The sequence below is a fragment of the Mesoplodon bidens genome, assembly GCF_964165515.1.
Source record: "Mesoplodon bidens genome assembly, chromosome: 12".
NCBI lineage: Eukaryota > Metazoa > Chordata > Mammalia > Artiodactyla > Ziphiidae > Mesoplodon > Mesoplodon bidens.
In genome coordinates, this window is record NC_138168.1 from 41,602,394 (window position 1) to 41,616,783 (window position 14,390).

Genomic DNA, 14,390 nt, shown 5'->3' on the forward strand with positions numbered 1-14,390 from the left:
CTGTTTATTTCCTTCCTCCCCTTGTCCCTCCTCTACCCCACCCCCAACCTACAATAGAAGTAGCTAACTCTTGTTCTGATAGACAGCACTTCAGCTATGAAAAGATATGCCTCATAACCCACTCAGGATAAACACTGTCGTTCTTTCAGCCATTCTTCACATGACATATCTCTCCTCTGGATATGGTCCAGTTGTTGTACTCTTTCCCATCTCATGATTATGCTCCTTGAGCAAAAATTTGGAAATAAGAGGAATTCTATATTTGTTCTCCATCATTTCCATTTGTTAACGTTATATCGTCTCTCTCAATCAGTTACCAAGAGTGACAGATATCCACTCTGTCCTTTAAAATGTTTCTTAAACTCTAAAAAAAGAAAAAAAAATGGTGACAGGTTTCAAAAATTTGGATTTCTGACTTATCCTGGAATCTGACAACCCTGGGACCACATTCCCACATGGCAACCAAGTGCTGGAGTGGAGCTGCAGCTGCCCCCTTTTAGGCTGGGAATGCCCTCTTCAGTTTCTCACTGTCCCCACACTATCACTTATTTAGACTTTAGATTACCTATCTGGATGCTAAAGGCTTTGGAGCATAACACTCCTCTATAGCTCTTCATGTTTCTAAGGCACTGCCTACCTCAGTTCTTTGCACGTAAATATTCATTTTGAACAAAAGACCAAAACAACCAGGCCAGAATGCATTATACTGAATAATACACATTTGACTGTGATTGTGACCATATTTATAGTTCTAAGTTTTTACCTTTAGGCAATTCTAAGGACACACACTTGAAAGTCGGGAAAGTATCATTATACGGTGTTCTGTCCTGTGAGGTGAGAGAGCATTTGGAGGATTCAAATATTATTTTGAGGCTTTCAATGCTGAACAATCATAGACATCCCATTTGTGTCTATTTAACTGACATTCTAAAATGAATCCAGGAGCCGGATGGATAGACTCTTTTAGCTTCAGTGACAGCCTTTCATTCACTGTGACAAGTCTTCATTCAGTCATTTAAACATTTCTTGAGTTCACATAATTACGTGCTTGGTAAAGTGAAAATAAGAACTCTTAAGCAGCAACAAAGGAACCTCCCAAATTTCATTACATGAATATATATTTTAAAATCACAATTTGGAGCAGTTTTCTTATGACTACCATGTCAACTATATAACACCATATGTAATTCCAGCACTGCTACAGATAAAATGTGGGTTTTTGTTGAAAATATTGTGTTATAAGACTATGATTCCAGTTACTCAGTACTCTCTATCTACTTGCCTACATAGATTGTATAGGAGTGACTCAAAACAATATGCCAAATATTCTTTGGAAAAAATATATACATTCATAAGTTGTATGCATTTGTGTTTTAATTTTTGATCCCCCAAATTACTATTATTCTTAAAAAATCTTTGAATTAGATTATTTGGCTGTTCCCATAGGAATAGTTTCTATAAATAGCTCCTATTAAAAACTGGGAAAAATTAGTCAAGCAGTTTTTCAATCTGTTTTCTCAATGTGTGCAGAAGAAAAATAGTCTGGGAAGTATAAAATTGAAGGGAAAGTCTTAAAAAAAAAACAAAAACAAACTGAACAGCCTGATTCTTGAAACAGCAAAATAAATCCTTGCAATAATACGTTGCTGTCACCAGGTGTCACAATCAACCTGACACAAAGCTCAGAGCTCCCCAACCAGCAAGGCCAGTCAATAGCACCCTCAGTGATGTAATAGACTGTTTCCCAATAGGCAAGTTCAAGTTATCTCAAGAGATTTTGTGAAATCCTAAAAAAGTTTTCACAACAAAATTATTTTAATTTGAAAAAAAAATCAAACACTTTCTAAACCTTGTCAGTACTGACAAAATTTCCTTCAAATCCATTCCCTTTCCTTCACCTGTGTTTGTTCTTCGATCATAAACTAGTGCAGTATAGCATAGCTGAGGATGTGCTCTTAAGTCCCATATCCGACATCTATTATCTGTGTGGCCCCAGAAAAAAAATTATTTAACCAGTACTGGTTACATAATTCCACAGGACCAGTGCAAAATGAAAATGAGGGCCCTTTGTTAAGGAAAGGAATTTGAAGATGGCGACAGCAGAGCATTAAATCAAGCGCTGTGCGTACGACAGGTCACATGCCCAAGAACCTGACTCTTATGTAACTTCTCCAAGCCTCCATTTCTCCATTTTCCTCACGGTTAAATGAGGATAATGATAGCACCTGCTTCATAGGCTCGTTGTGAAGGTTAGGGAGGATGATGCACATAAAACATTTACCACAGTGCTTGGTAAATGGTGAGCTCTCAATAAACAAGAGCTGTTGTTTTTATGTCCTTCATCAGGCTCTGTGCCTCCCTTCCCCTGCACCAACCCATTTAACAATCTTCTGCCAGAGTAATCTTCTTTAGCACAGTTCTAATTATGTCGCTGCCCTGTTTTTTACAAAAGCCAAAACCTCACTGCCTACAGAATAAAACCCAAATTTCTTGGACTAACCTAATCCAGTTTTCCAGCTTCATCACCCATCACTTGTCTGGCTCCCTGGTCTCTCTCTGACCTCTGCCTCACATCCTGCATCTTTGCTGATGCTGTTCCTTCTGCTCGAAATGCCCTCTCCCCAGGACTGTAGGGGAAATACAAGAATAACAGTCACAGTTCTGCCTTAGAGCTGTTTACAATATAGAGTGGGAAACAATATTACACAGAGATTCAGCAAGAACGCAAGACAAGGGGAAAAGAATGGTCAAGGAAAAAAATGTCTTAGAAGTTCAGAAGTAGAAGCCGTGACTGAAATGGCACTTTTTAAAGCATTTCATTTCAGAGTTTATTAATGGTTACTATATTATGCACAGACTCTATGTCATATGTATCAAAACGCAGAGCTCTATGGATTCTTTTTCAAAAATATAATTCATGTCCCTCAGTTATTAAATGCTAAACTTAAAAGCAGGGGCAATATATACTTTTTTTTTTTTTTTTTTCTTTTCACGGTACGCGGGCCTCTCACTGTTGTGGCCTCTCCCGTTGCGGAGCACAGGCTCCGGACGCGCAGGCCCAGCGGCCATGGCTCACGGGCCCAGCCGCTCCGCGGCATATGGGATCCTCCCAGACCGGGGCACGAACCCGTATCCCCTGCATCGGCAGGCGGACTCTCAACCACTGCGCCACCAGGGAGGCCCTATACTTTTAATCAATTGTTTTTCGAGCCGTTTTAGGTTTACAGCAAACTTGAGCAGAAAGTCCGGAGTTCCCATATGCCGTCTCCACACACACGCAACTTCTCCCACTATCATATCCTGCAACAGTACGTTTGTTCCAACTGATGAACCTACACGGACACATCTGTATCCCCTGAAGTCCATATTTACATTATGGTTCACTCCTGATTTAGTCAGAGAGGCTAAACATGAGTTTGGTCACATGTATAATGACAGGTAGTCACCATTATAGTATCATACAGACTTGTTTCATTGCCTTAAAAGCCCTCCGTGCTGTCTATTCACCCCTCCCTCCTCTGAACACTTGGCAACCACTGATCCTCTTATGTCTCCATAGTTTTGAGTTTTTGAGACTGTTGTATAGTTGAAATCATCAAGTGTGAGGCCTTTTTAGATTGGTTTCTTTCAGTTAGTAACATGCGATTAAATTTTCTTCACATCTTTTCAGGGTGCAATGTTTTTTAAATAAAATTTTAAATGAAAGGCACATTGAGTTACACGGAGTACTAATTTTTTACTTTAAAAAGTAGGTTTAGGACTTCCCTGGTGCCGCAGTGGTTAAGAATCCGCCTGCCAATGCAGGGGACACGGGTTTGATCCCTGGTCCAGGAAGATCCCACAAGCAGCAGAGCAACTAAGCCCCTGCGCCACAGCTACTGAGCCTGTGCTCTAGAGCCCGCGAGCCACAACTGTGCCTAGAGCCCCTGCTCCACAACAAGAGAAGCCACTGCAATGAGAAGCCCGTGCACTGCACCGAAGAGTAGTTCGCTGCAACTAGAGAAAAGCCCGTGGGCAGCAACGCAGACCCAACACAACCATAAATAAATAAATAAATAAAAATCCCAAAACATACACATAATTTAAAAAGTAAAAAAATAAAATGTATGTTTACCAACAACTCTTGTGTTGGGGACCTTTCTGTGGGATAATTTGCCCACATACATTAAGTATCAGAATTGTCATCTCAGAGGTGGTATGTTCCTAAAGTCTCTCTCAATTTTAGGGACAAGCGGGATGGTTTAAAATACCGATTTTTAAAAAAATTGAGGTATTCAGTTTGCCTAAAAATAAAGTCTGTTGTGGAATAACTGCTGAATTTTTTAAAAGCCCATTGTGTAATCATTACTTCTTCATTCACCTCCCAGATCTGGTGGCACAGTCAGCCCATACCTTTCTCCTTTATCTTTCTCCTTTAGTGGTATCGCTACTGCACACATGCCATGGTTTACTTTTCATGTTTTCCTAAACACTACTACTGAAACGCTCTATAGCCATCACTGTGTTCCTAGGATCCATTTATTACCTTGGGCTTTATAGGACTGTCATGATTTAAGAGAATAAGAGAGAAGGGAAAGGTATAGGTATTTCAGGAAAGGAAAAAAGCATGATCAAAAGCAGGGATGAAACAGTCACGTTCATGCCTGGATGCTGTGAGTGTATTTTATTCTGCAAATGTAAGATACTCTAGGTCAGGAGGTTAGACAATTCATCATACACACTACTTATCTAGTTAGTTAGATAGTTAACATTTACAGAACATACTATGTGCTGGGCATGATTCTATAACACTTTTCTAATATTCTAACCTCATACAATTTGGGAGGTCCTCTTTGGAAAGCACACATACAAAGAAATTACAAATACAAAATTAGGTGGCCCTAGAAAGGACCCATGTAAGTGAAGAGACCTGAAAATTAAGCTTCACAGTAAACTCACCTCCATTTCCCATGACTGAGAGACTGAAGTGAAGAAGTAAGCTTCAGGCAGCCCAATTCTTCACCTCTCACAGGTATCCAAGACTGCTTCTTGTCCCATGATCTCCATTTCTCCCTAGAAGAGCTCAGTTATATTGCCATTAGAGCAAAGGGCAAAATTAAACAAGAAGCTTTCATGTTCTGCTTGCCACACATTTCTAGCCACCATTTATGCACTGATTTTATTCACTGCCTTATTCTAGGCAGATTTTCTAACATTCTTTTCATCTTTCATCAAACCATAACATGAAATTTCTGTATTCCAGAAAGACGGATACGAATAAAGTATCCTTTTTGCCCCCTCTCCACACTTTCCCAGCAATTTATAAAATGATTAGTGTTCTCACAGAACAGTGTGTTCATTCACTTAATAGGCTTTTATGTGCCAGGCTGTACCAGGTACTCAGGATACTAAGATGCATCAGAAATAATTTCTTCCCTCAGGAAACTCACATTCCAGTTTGGCAGAGAACTGATAAGTAAACAAATGATTGCAATAGTCCCTAACTGGCTGTAGTAGGACTATGTACAACTGTTATGGGAACCTAGCTTTGAGAACCAGTAGCAACGTATAAAATAAATCTTAGAGGATAAATAGATACAACATGTGGACAAGGAAAGAAAGGGCTTTTAAGCCAGGGGCTCTTAACCAAGGGGCCCATGGTTCAAATTACGGAGCCTGAAGAATTTGGATAAGAAAATGAGTACGTCTTTATTTTCACTAACCTCCAATTTGAAATTTAGCATTCTTTTCCATTATAAATATAGGTCACAAACTGGAGTAGTATTAGCAATACTTGTAACTTGTCACCAATAGTAACATAGATATATTCAACATAGATATATTCATATTGCAGTTGACTCAGATTCTTGAAACATTATTTTACACATATTGCTACTTTGAAATTACAGTAGGAATTAGACTTATTGCAAGACCTTATTATTTACTGCATACTATATAACACAAATTTGTTTTCCTAACATTCTGATAATTGTATAGGAATATACAATTATCTCTTTGTAGTAACACATATGTCTATGTAATAATATGTATGTTTATGCATTTAAATATATTATTCTGAGAAGGGCTCCACAGACTTCACCAGACTGTCTAAGAGATTCATTGTGAAAAAAGAATAAAAGTAAGGTTAAGAACCGCTGTTCCAGGCAAAGGGAACAGAAGACACAGCAAGTTTGGGACTTCCCCGGTGGTGCAGTGGTTAAGAATCCGCCTGCCGATGCAGGGGACACAGGTTTGATCCCTGGTCCAGGAAGATCCCACATGCCGCAGAGCAACTAAGCCCATGCACCGCAACTACTGAACCTGCGCTCTAGAGCCCGCGGGCCACAACTACTGAGCCCACGTGCCACAACTACTGAAGCCTGCATGCCTAGAGCCCGGGCTCCGCAACAAGAGAAGCCACCGCAATGAGAAGACTGCGCGCCACAACAAAGAGTGGCCCCCGCTCGCCGCAACTAGAGAAAGCCCGCACGCAGCAACAAAGACCCAACACAGCCAAAAAAAAAAAAAAAAAAAGACACAGCGAGTTTAAAGATGAGGACTTGTTCAAGAATTCAGTCACCAGTGCTGCCTTTTCTTTCTCTTGACTCTGAATTCTTCCCACTCCTCTTTCTGCCACTCCCCTAGTTTGGGACACCTGTCCATTTGGCCCTCTTCCAATCTATTTTCCACACTTCCCACTATTGGGAATCCATATTCCCAAAGCTGATATTGTGTCACTGCTATTCTGGTTGAAGGGGATCAGGGGAGCCCAGCCTGCTTGGCCTTGATATTGCCTCTGCAGGCAGAGGCAAGATCAAGGAGCCCTTGGGGTCCCTCGGACAGATCTGGAAACCCCTGGCCTAAAAGAGCAAGTGTGGCTTTCAACACCCTCCATGGGGCAGTAATACCTCTCCATCCTCATCTTCTATCATATTCCCTGAGCTCTGTCCTCCAGCCTCACAGAAACACTTTTCACTTTAATAAAGATCCTGCCCTCTATCACCTCTGGGGGTATACAAGCTATTTTTTCTGCTTGGGACTCTACTTCTCACCACTCCTTTTTCCTGATTAACACCTACTTACCTGTTAGGTGTTAGTTTAGAGGTCTCTTCCTCTGGGAAGTCCTACTCCCCACAAGAATGGCCCAAATATCTCTCCTATGTGTTGCCTTAACAGCCTGTATTTACCTTCTTTTTTTTTTTTTTCTCCTTTATGTGGCATAAATATTTTGTTACACAAGGTACAAAAATACTTTCACGTTTTGGTTGGTTTCAAAGTTTGAAAAGGATGATGAGTCACAGCAGGGGTGGGGTGTGATGTGGAGAGGTATGCAAAACGGGCAGAGAAAGGATTTTTTTTTTTTTTTTTTTTGGCTGCTTTGGGTCTTCGTTGCTGCACGTGGGCTTTCTCTGGTTGCAGCGAGCGGGGGCTACTCTTCGTTGCGGTGTGCGGGCTTCCTATTGCAGTGGCTTCTCTTGTTGCCGAGCCAGGGCTTTAGGCGGGGACTTCAGTAGTTGCAGCACGCAGGCTTCAGTAGTTGTGGCACACGGGCTTAGTTGCTCCGCGGCACGTGGGATCTTCCTGGACCAGGGATCAAACCCATGTCCCCTGCATTGGCAGGGGGATTCTTAACCACTGGACCACCAGGGAAGTCCCGAGAAAGGATTTTCTTAACGGCTGTTGGCCCATCTGAGGAGGAGGAAGCAGAGGACCCCGATTTGAAATGACCAGGGAAACGCTCTGCCTTGGCTAGGTGGTCCTTCCTGTTGGGCGGAACTGGCTGCAGGGCTTGGTCCTCACTGAAGCAGGGTGGGTGCGGGGAGGGGTGTGGACAGAGGGGCTGGGAATGATGAACCATTCGTGGTCAGGACCTGTTGCTATGGTGACACAATGTGAGAACAAACGGTACACTCACATATACACAAGTTTAAGTGTCTTAATCCATGCCAGAAAACATGCAAAATAAAATGCGTCGTTTCTTTGAGATGGAGCTACGGAAGCAAATTTGGACTGGAGGTCAGGCCTTGCTCAGTCCCAGGGAGGCCTCTGAGCTGGGTTTGGGTGTCCCAGAGATAAGGCCCCTGAATCCTGCCATGAAGGAACCCACCTTGAAGAGGGGTTTTGGGGCAGGACAGGGCTGAGGAAGAGGAGAGGAAGGAAACAGGAAACAGTGCACTGAGTCAGGCTTAAAATTCTCAGGTTTTGGAGGGAAGCAGCAGCTCTGCACGGGCTGCCTGAGGGCAGTGTAAGCTCAGGGCGGCTTCCTTCCCAGCGGGGCGGGGGCCTCGAGCTGTGGTGACAAGACTGAAGAACTAACAGAACGGACAAGACTTCCAACCTTGCTGGGTGGTATCAGAGGAAGGGTACCAGCGCACCTCTGGACATCAGTTTCTTCATCCTGAAAATGGGAAAGCGCCACCTGACCTGCATCCTCTGAGCATGTAGGGCAGCGGCGGCAGCGGTAGTGGCAGCGGGGTAGGTGAGCGCAGCAGGTGAGGTGGCTGGGGTCAGCTCTGTGGTGTACAGAGGGTAGGGGGCCCAGGACCCTGGGTATGCGGGGATCAGAGGGGCCCCCATCAGCTCTGAGTGTGCTGCTGGGGAGGGGTGAGCGTTGGTGGGATTTGGCATAGCCGTCAGCTTGTTCTTGGCCGTCTTGGTGTTGGCTTTGGCACACTCTAGCCTCAGGGTCTGCGGGTTCTCAGGATCAAAGCGAATACAGTTCAATGCCTTCTGGGCGGCTTCTGCTCCTGCCCGGTTGTCAAAGATCGCAAAACCAGCAGGCTGCCTCGATGTGAGCTTGATCGGGGACGCTTCATACCCCTTGAACGGCCTGAAGAGCAGGTAGAGTTCTTTGGGTTGAATGTCCACAGGGAGGCCACTGGCGAACAGGGTCCGGAGCGCCTCCTCCGTGCGAGCCGTGTGGGCGCTGGGCGCGCGGTCCGGCATCAGGTTGCTCGCGGTGCTGGGGGTGGGGTGTGGTGGCGGTGACAGGGGCAGCCAGCGGGTCCGGCTGGAGTCGCATCAGGCTTCGCGGGCGCGGAAGACGGGGAGGGGGTGCGGCGAACGTGGCGCTGGGAACCCCGGCCGAGCCGTGGTGGCCGCCGCCTCCGCCTTTTCCCTGCGACCGGCGAGTCTTGCCTTCCTTTTATCACGGAATGGTAATAGACTTTTTACTGGTCTGCGCTCTTTTCTCTGGTCCGCACTGAGCCTTTACCCACTGTTTAATTCCCCACATAGGGCCTGACAGTAGTGGGCGTTGGGCCGCTACTTACTGGTTAGATGGATAAATGAATGAAGCCAGAATTGTCACCTAGGGCTAGAGCAGAAAAAGGCTTGGAAACCGAGGTAAGTGGTTTGAACTATATCCCCTAGACCAGGATTTTCCAAACTGTACCTTATGACCTATTAGTGGATTGTGAGATCAATTTAGTGGTTTGCAATAATTTTTTTATGTGAAATAGAATTTTATAGAACAGAAGAATAGAATAGATCAGAGGGCATCACAAGAAGCAAGGGTAAGTTTGTTTCATAAAACTTTTACTTCAGTTATGCATATCATGCATATATATGCACACCCTGAACTAGTATGTGTGCCTTGAGTCGTGATTATTTCTTCCAATAGATTAAGTCAAGAAGGTTCTAAAGCTCCTGCTGTAACCACAGGGGAGCCGTTGTGAAGGGTTTCAATTAAGGATGTGATATGATCAGATCTGTGGTTTGGGAAACTTCCTCAGACCATGGCATGAAGGGTATTTTGGCCAGCGATGGGGGCAATGGGAGCATCTGAAAAGCTACTAGAGTCAACTGAGAAATGACAAGAAAGATAATGGTGTGGGATGGAAAGGAAGGGTGGGAAGGAGAAGTAGTGACTGACTGGAAGACGGTGCTTTTGAGGGGGTTGAGGTTTAAGATCTAGTACTATGGGCTTGATCTGGAATGCCATAATTCAGGTAATGGAAACATCACAGCCAATATCAATTCAGTAGGAGGAAAATCAATTATACTAACTTTTGAATTGAATTGACTGATCCATTTAGTCAGAATAATTCGCCCACATTGATATGAATTGCTCTGGGTGCTAAATATAGTAGTGACTAATGGGCTAGATTGTCCCAAGTATAAATTACCCATAACTAGTGTTTGAATCTGGTTGCTTAAACATTTAAGCGGCTTTTATTATGCTGTCACTATAGTGTATGAAATAATCTATGTTTTTGAGTGGGGAAATCAACCTACATAGCCCATTGCTTATGAATTATCTATAGTTTACTCACCTACCTCAAATTCTTTTCTGGAACAAGACAAATATGAGGAAAAAATCCAGTAATACGTAATTCATATAATTTAATAAGCATTGCATATGAGAATAAATATTATTTTTGTTTCTCTATATAATAATTATGTCTTCTCTCGCAAAGTCCTCATTCATCTGGAAGAATTATATAATGCTCTCAATTTACTATGGATGGGCAATGCTTAACCTGGGTGGTATGTGGATTACTGTCTTAGTTGTAGGATGGGACCGCCTCCAAGCAATCTGAATGTAAATCAGGTGTGGGTGTTGTCCTGAATAGTTATTTAGGAGCAGAGGAATAATGGTGGATGAAGGTGCAGCCAAGGAACGAGACAAAATAAAATGTATTACTTTTTATGCATTAGATTAGTAAGCTAATGATAAAATAATGATTAAAGGCTCACATTAGAGCAACAACTTTAAAATTTTGACCCTTATCATTTAATATTTAGTCTTACCTGTTATACTAGATGTTAAATTCCTAAAGGATGTTGTGGGCCCCACTTAGCACCTAGCAGTGCTCTGAGCCATGCTTACTGACTGAATGTTTATTAAAAATTACAATGTTGGGCTTCCCTGGTGGCGCAATGGTTGAGAGTCCGCCTGCCAATGCAGAGGACACGGGTTCGTGCCCTGGTCTGGGAAGATCCCACATGCCGCGGAGCGGCTGGGCCCGTGAGCCATGGCCGCTGAGCCTGAGCGTCCGGAGCCTGTGCTCCGCAATGGGAGAGGCCACAACAGTGAGAGGCCCGCGTACCGCAAAAAAAAAAAAGAACCTTTCAAAAATACTAAGAATAGGGTAAATGAATTATAAGATACATTTTATGTCAAACTAGAGGTATATACTCTATTGCATAAGATTAAAACCAAGTAAATTTTTGGTTCATTGATATGGTTTATTGATAAGGTAGTAAATATTTTAGTAGTTGTGAGTTTTAATTTTACTTCACAACTGAGGACTCTATTAGCCACTTGAATCTAGGAATATCCTAGGATAAAATTTGGGGGTTCGTTGCTGCCTGACACGTCAGACCCAGACAGTTCCTGTCCTCAGGTAGCTTACCACTGAATCTCACAGATAAAACGATTACCTGCATTATGGTTTTATTTAGAGTTCTAACATGATGCATCTTAGCCTAAATCAGTTACAGAGTGTTTTGCTGAATTAGATAAATTAAAAATCTACTTAAAAATAATTCTAATAGATGGAACAGGGAATCCTCAAAGTAGCCTTAATATAATAAACATTTTGTATTTGTAGTATATTAGAAAGACAGTGTTCAATTTAACTACTAAATTTGGGGGTGGTTTGTTATGCAGCAAGAGACAAGAGAAAACTGATACAGGTACTAGAGTATTGGTCTGTTCAAGTAGGAAGATCAAGTCACATCTTTGAAGTCTCCAAATTACAAATTAGCTGCATTTTGTAAGTCAGTTGTTTAAAATTTAGAATATGTTGTCTCATAGAAACAGATGCATTTTCTTACCAAGTAGTTTGGACATAATTGAGTCTTTATGTGGTAGTTCAGGATTTTTCCATTGCCTACATTCATTGCACATATCTGAGGTTAAGATACAAAAGGTGCTCATAACTGAGTTGGCTGTTTATTGACCTTGTGCCAGGTCACTGCTTTTTTTTAAGCAAATGTTTTTAGACAAAAAACTAGCGGCTTAAAACTGCACTATTTACTTGGCTCATGAATCTGCTGGGAAGTTCTGGTCTGGGACAGGCTTAGCTGATCTCCAATGGCTCTTTCATGTGTCAGGGATCAGTTGGTGGCTTGACTGGGGACTGGCTTGTCCCAGATAATCTCACTCATATTTCTGATGGTTCACTGTCTGTTCGTTGGGGGTAATAGGCGTGACTTAGCCACACATCTCTTATAATCCTGTAGGCTAGTTTAGGTATGTTCATATAGCAGCAAGATTCCAAGAGAGGCAAGGGATTAAGCCCCAAAGTGCAAGTTCTTTTCAAGTACTGCTTGCATCACATGTGCTCATGTTTCATTTGCCAAAATAAGTCACATAACTCACCTAGATTTAAGGAGTAAATGGATTCTACTTCTTTATGGGAAGAGTGGAGAGTTATGGGCATTTTTACAGTTTACCTCAATGTCAACTTAAATTCAGATAGAAAATATAACAGAAGGCTAAAGAAAGAAAAAAAAAATCAGTGTAGGTTAGAGAGAGCTGGCCTCTTGGCCTCATTCTCTGTTGGAGAATGAGAGGAGATGTTAAATGCACCTGAGATTGCTGGATAGAGGGAGAAGAGTGCAAAGGGCATAATAAGATAGAGGACCCAGCCTCTATCTATCTACTAAATCTTGAAGATAGGCATCACATGACCTTGCCAAAGGGATGCACTCTGCCCCAGACAACCTCCTACCTCTTTAACTGCACTGTCTGACCTCTGTTGTGTGTAGGCTCCCCCTTACCTGCAAAGCACTTAAATGTCAGTGTTACTCAGGGTTTTGTCATTGCTCCTCCTTTATCCTTATTCTACACGTTTGCCCTAGGTAATTTCACCTGATTTCATGGTATCAGCTTCCACCTTTTCAGTGATGAAGTCCAAATCTATGTATGTAGTCCTGACCTGTGGCCTCCATAACCATATGTTTCAATGAATTCTTAGACATCTGTGCCTATATAGCCTCCAAGCACTTCAGCCTCAATATGTTCAAGACCAAATTTATTTTCATGCCCAGAGACCCTGATCTTTCTCCTGCTTTCCTGTTTTTAGTTAATGGTTTCACCTTCATCCATTTACTTAAGCTAGAAATCTAACCTCATTGTCATTCTTGATTACTTCTTCTTTATTTACTACAATTCCTGGTATTCCATCTCCTACATGATTTTGTATTCATCCCCTTCAGTCCATTTCCACCCCATCACCTTGGTGTGGACTCTCATCACCTCTCCCCTGACCTCTTGCAGCAACCTCTTAACTGGTCTTCCTCAAATATTTTCACCTTTCTAGTTTTTCGCTACTCCATTCCATTCAGGGACGTTGTAAGACCCAAGTTTGTTCATGTCACTCTATTTAAAAATGTAAGCTGGGTCCCTATTGCCTACAAAGCTAAGTCCCAATTCCTTAAAAGCATGGCTCACCAAGTGCTTAGCAATCTGGCCCCACCTGATCGTACCAGCATCATCTCCTGCCATCCTGCCCCACCCCATGCCCTTTTATCCAACCTCACTGAACTCACTATTCCCCACCAACACATGCCCTTGCACAATGCTGGGCTTTGGCCCATGTTGTTTACCCTTTCTGGATTGCCAGCCCTCTCTTCTCCGTCTGATAAATTCTTATTCATCAGCACAGCTCATCAACCTATCACCTCCCTGCTGATGACTTCCTTGAGCCATCCAGAGTTAGTCACTTCTTCTGTGTTCCCATAGCCTTTTGCCCTTTCCTTCGGCAGTGACCATCTCACGTGCTTTTGGCTGCCTAGATTCTTTTGAGTATCGATGTTATGTTTGGCAAATTTTTAGCCACATGAATTCCATCTCTCTGAAGTAGAACCCAGAAAAGTCAAATTTCCCTTGAAGCTAAGAAGCCATTAAAGGATCTGAGCTCCCTCAATCAGATGTACCTGAACGGAACTTTTTTTTTTAGAAGTGAGCATTAGTGTGCAGGGGGGCAAGGTGTGGGGCTGATCTTCGGTCAAGAGGGATCAGAATAAGTCTTTGATTCTTGGGATGGCAGTAGCAGAGCTGCCTGTGTGTAGCCCCTACTGTGGAGAGGTGATAAGTATGGTGTTTGCTAGACCAGATCTCAGGAGTGGCTGGGCATGTTTGGGCTTCAGAGTCTGGCTCTCCAGCTTTGTGGGATGGTCTGTGAGCCATCTCACATGCCATGATAAGTTAATTTATTGCTTAAACAAGCCAAAGTTTGTCTGCTTTTGCAATGACTGGAAAACAGTGAAACACTTTGGTTAGAACATATCAAGTTTTATGGTACAAGTTGTATTTTATCAAGTTGTATTTAAGTGTCTATTTCCCTCACTAGATTAATCACAAGTACTGTATCTTAGGCCTCCTATACATAGTTCTAATTTCTTATATCACTCAGATAAAAAATCTATATTGGGTGCCAACTCTGCCATGCACCGTGCTA

The 14,390-nt window shown here is 42.7% G+C and overlaps 1 protein-coding gene across 1 annotated transcript; it reads right to left on the reverse strand.

Annotated features, from left to right (window-relative positions):
• Positions 1-8,331: 8,331 nt before the first annotated feature.
• LOC308625882 (RNA-binding protein with multiple splicing 2-like) lies at positions 8,332-8,925 on the reverse strand (the record flags this gene model as incomplete). The annotated part of the gene is made up of 1 exon (XM_081250486.1): positions 8,332-8,925. The coding sequence occupies one exon, from the start codon at positions 8,923-8,925 to the stop codon at positions 8,332-8,334; it is 594 nt and encodes a 197-aa protein (XP_081106612.1).
• Between the last annotated feature and the right edge of the window lie 5,465 nt (positions 8,926-14,390).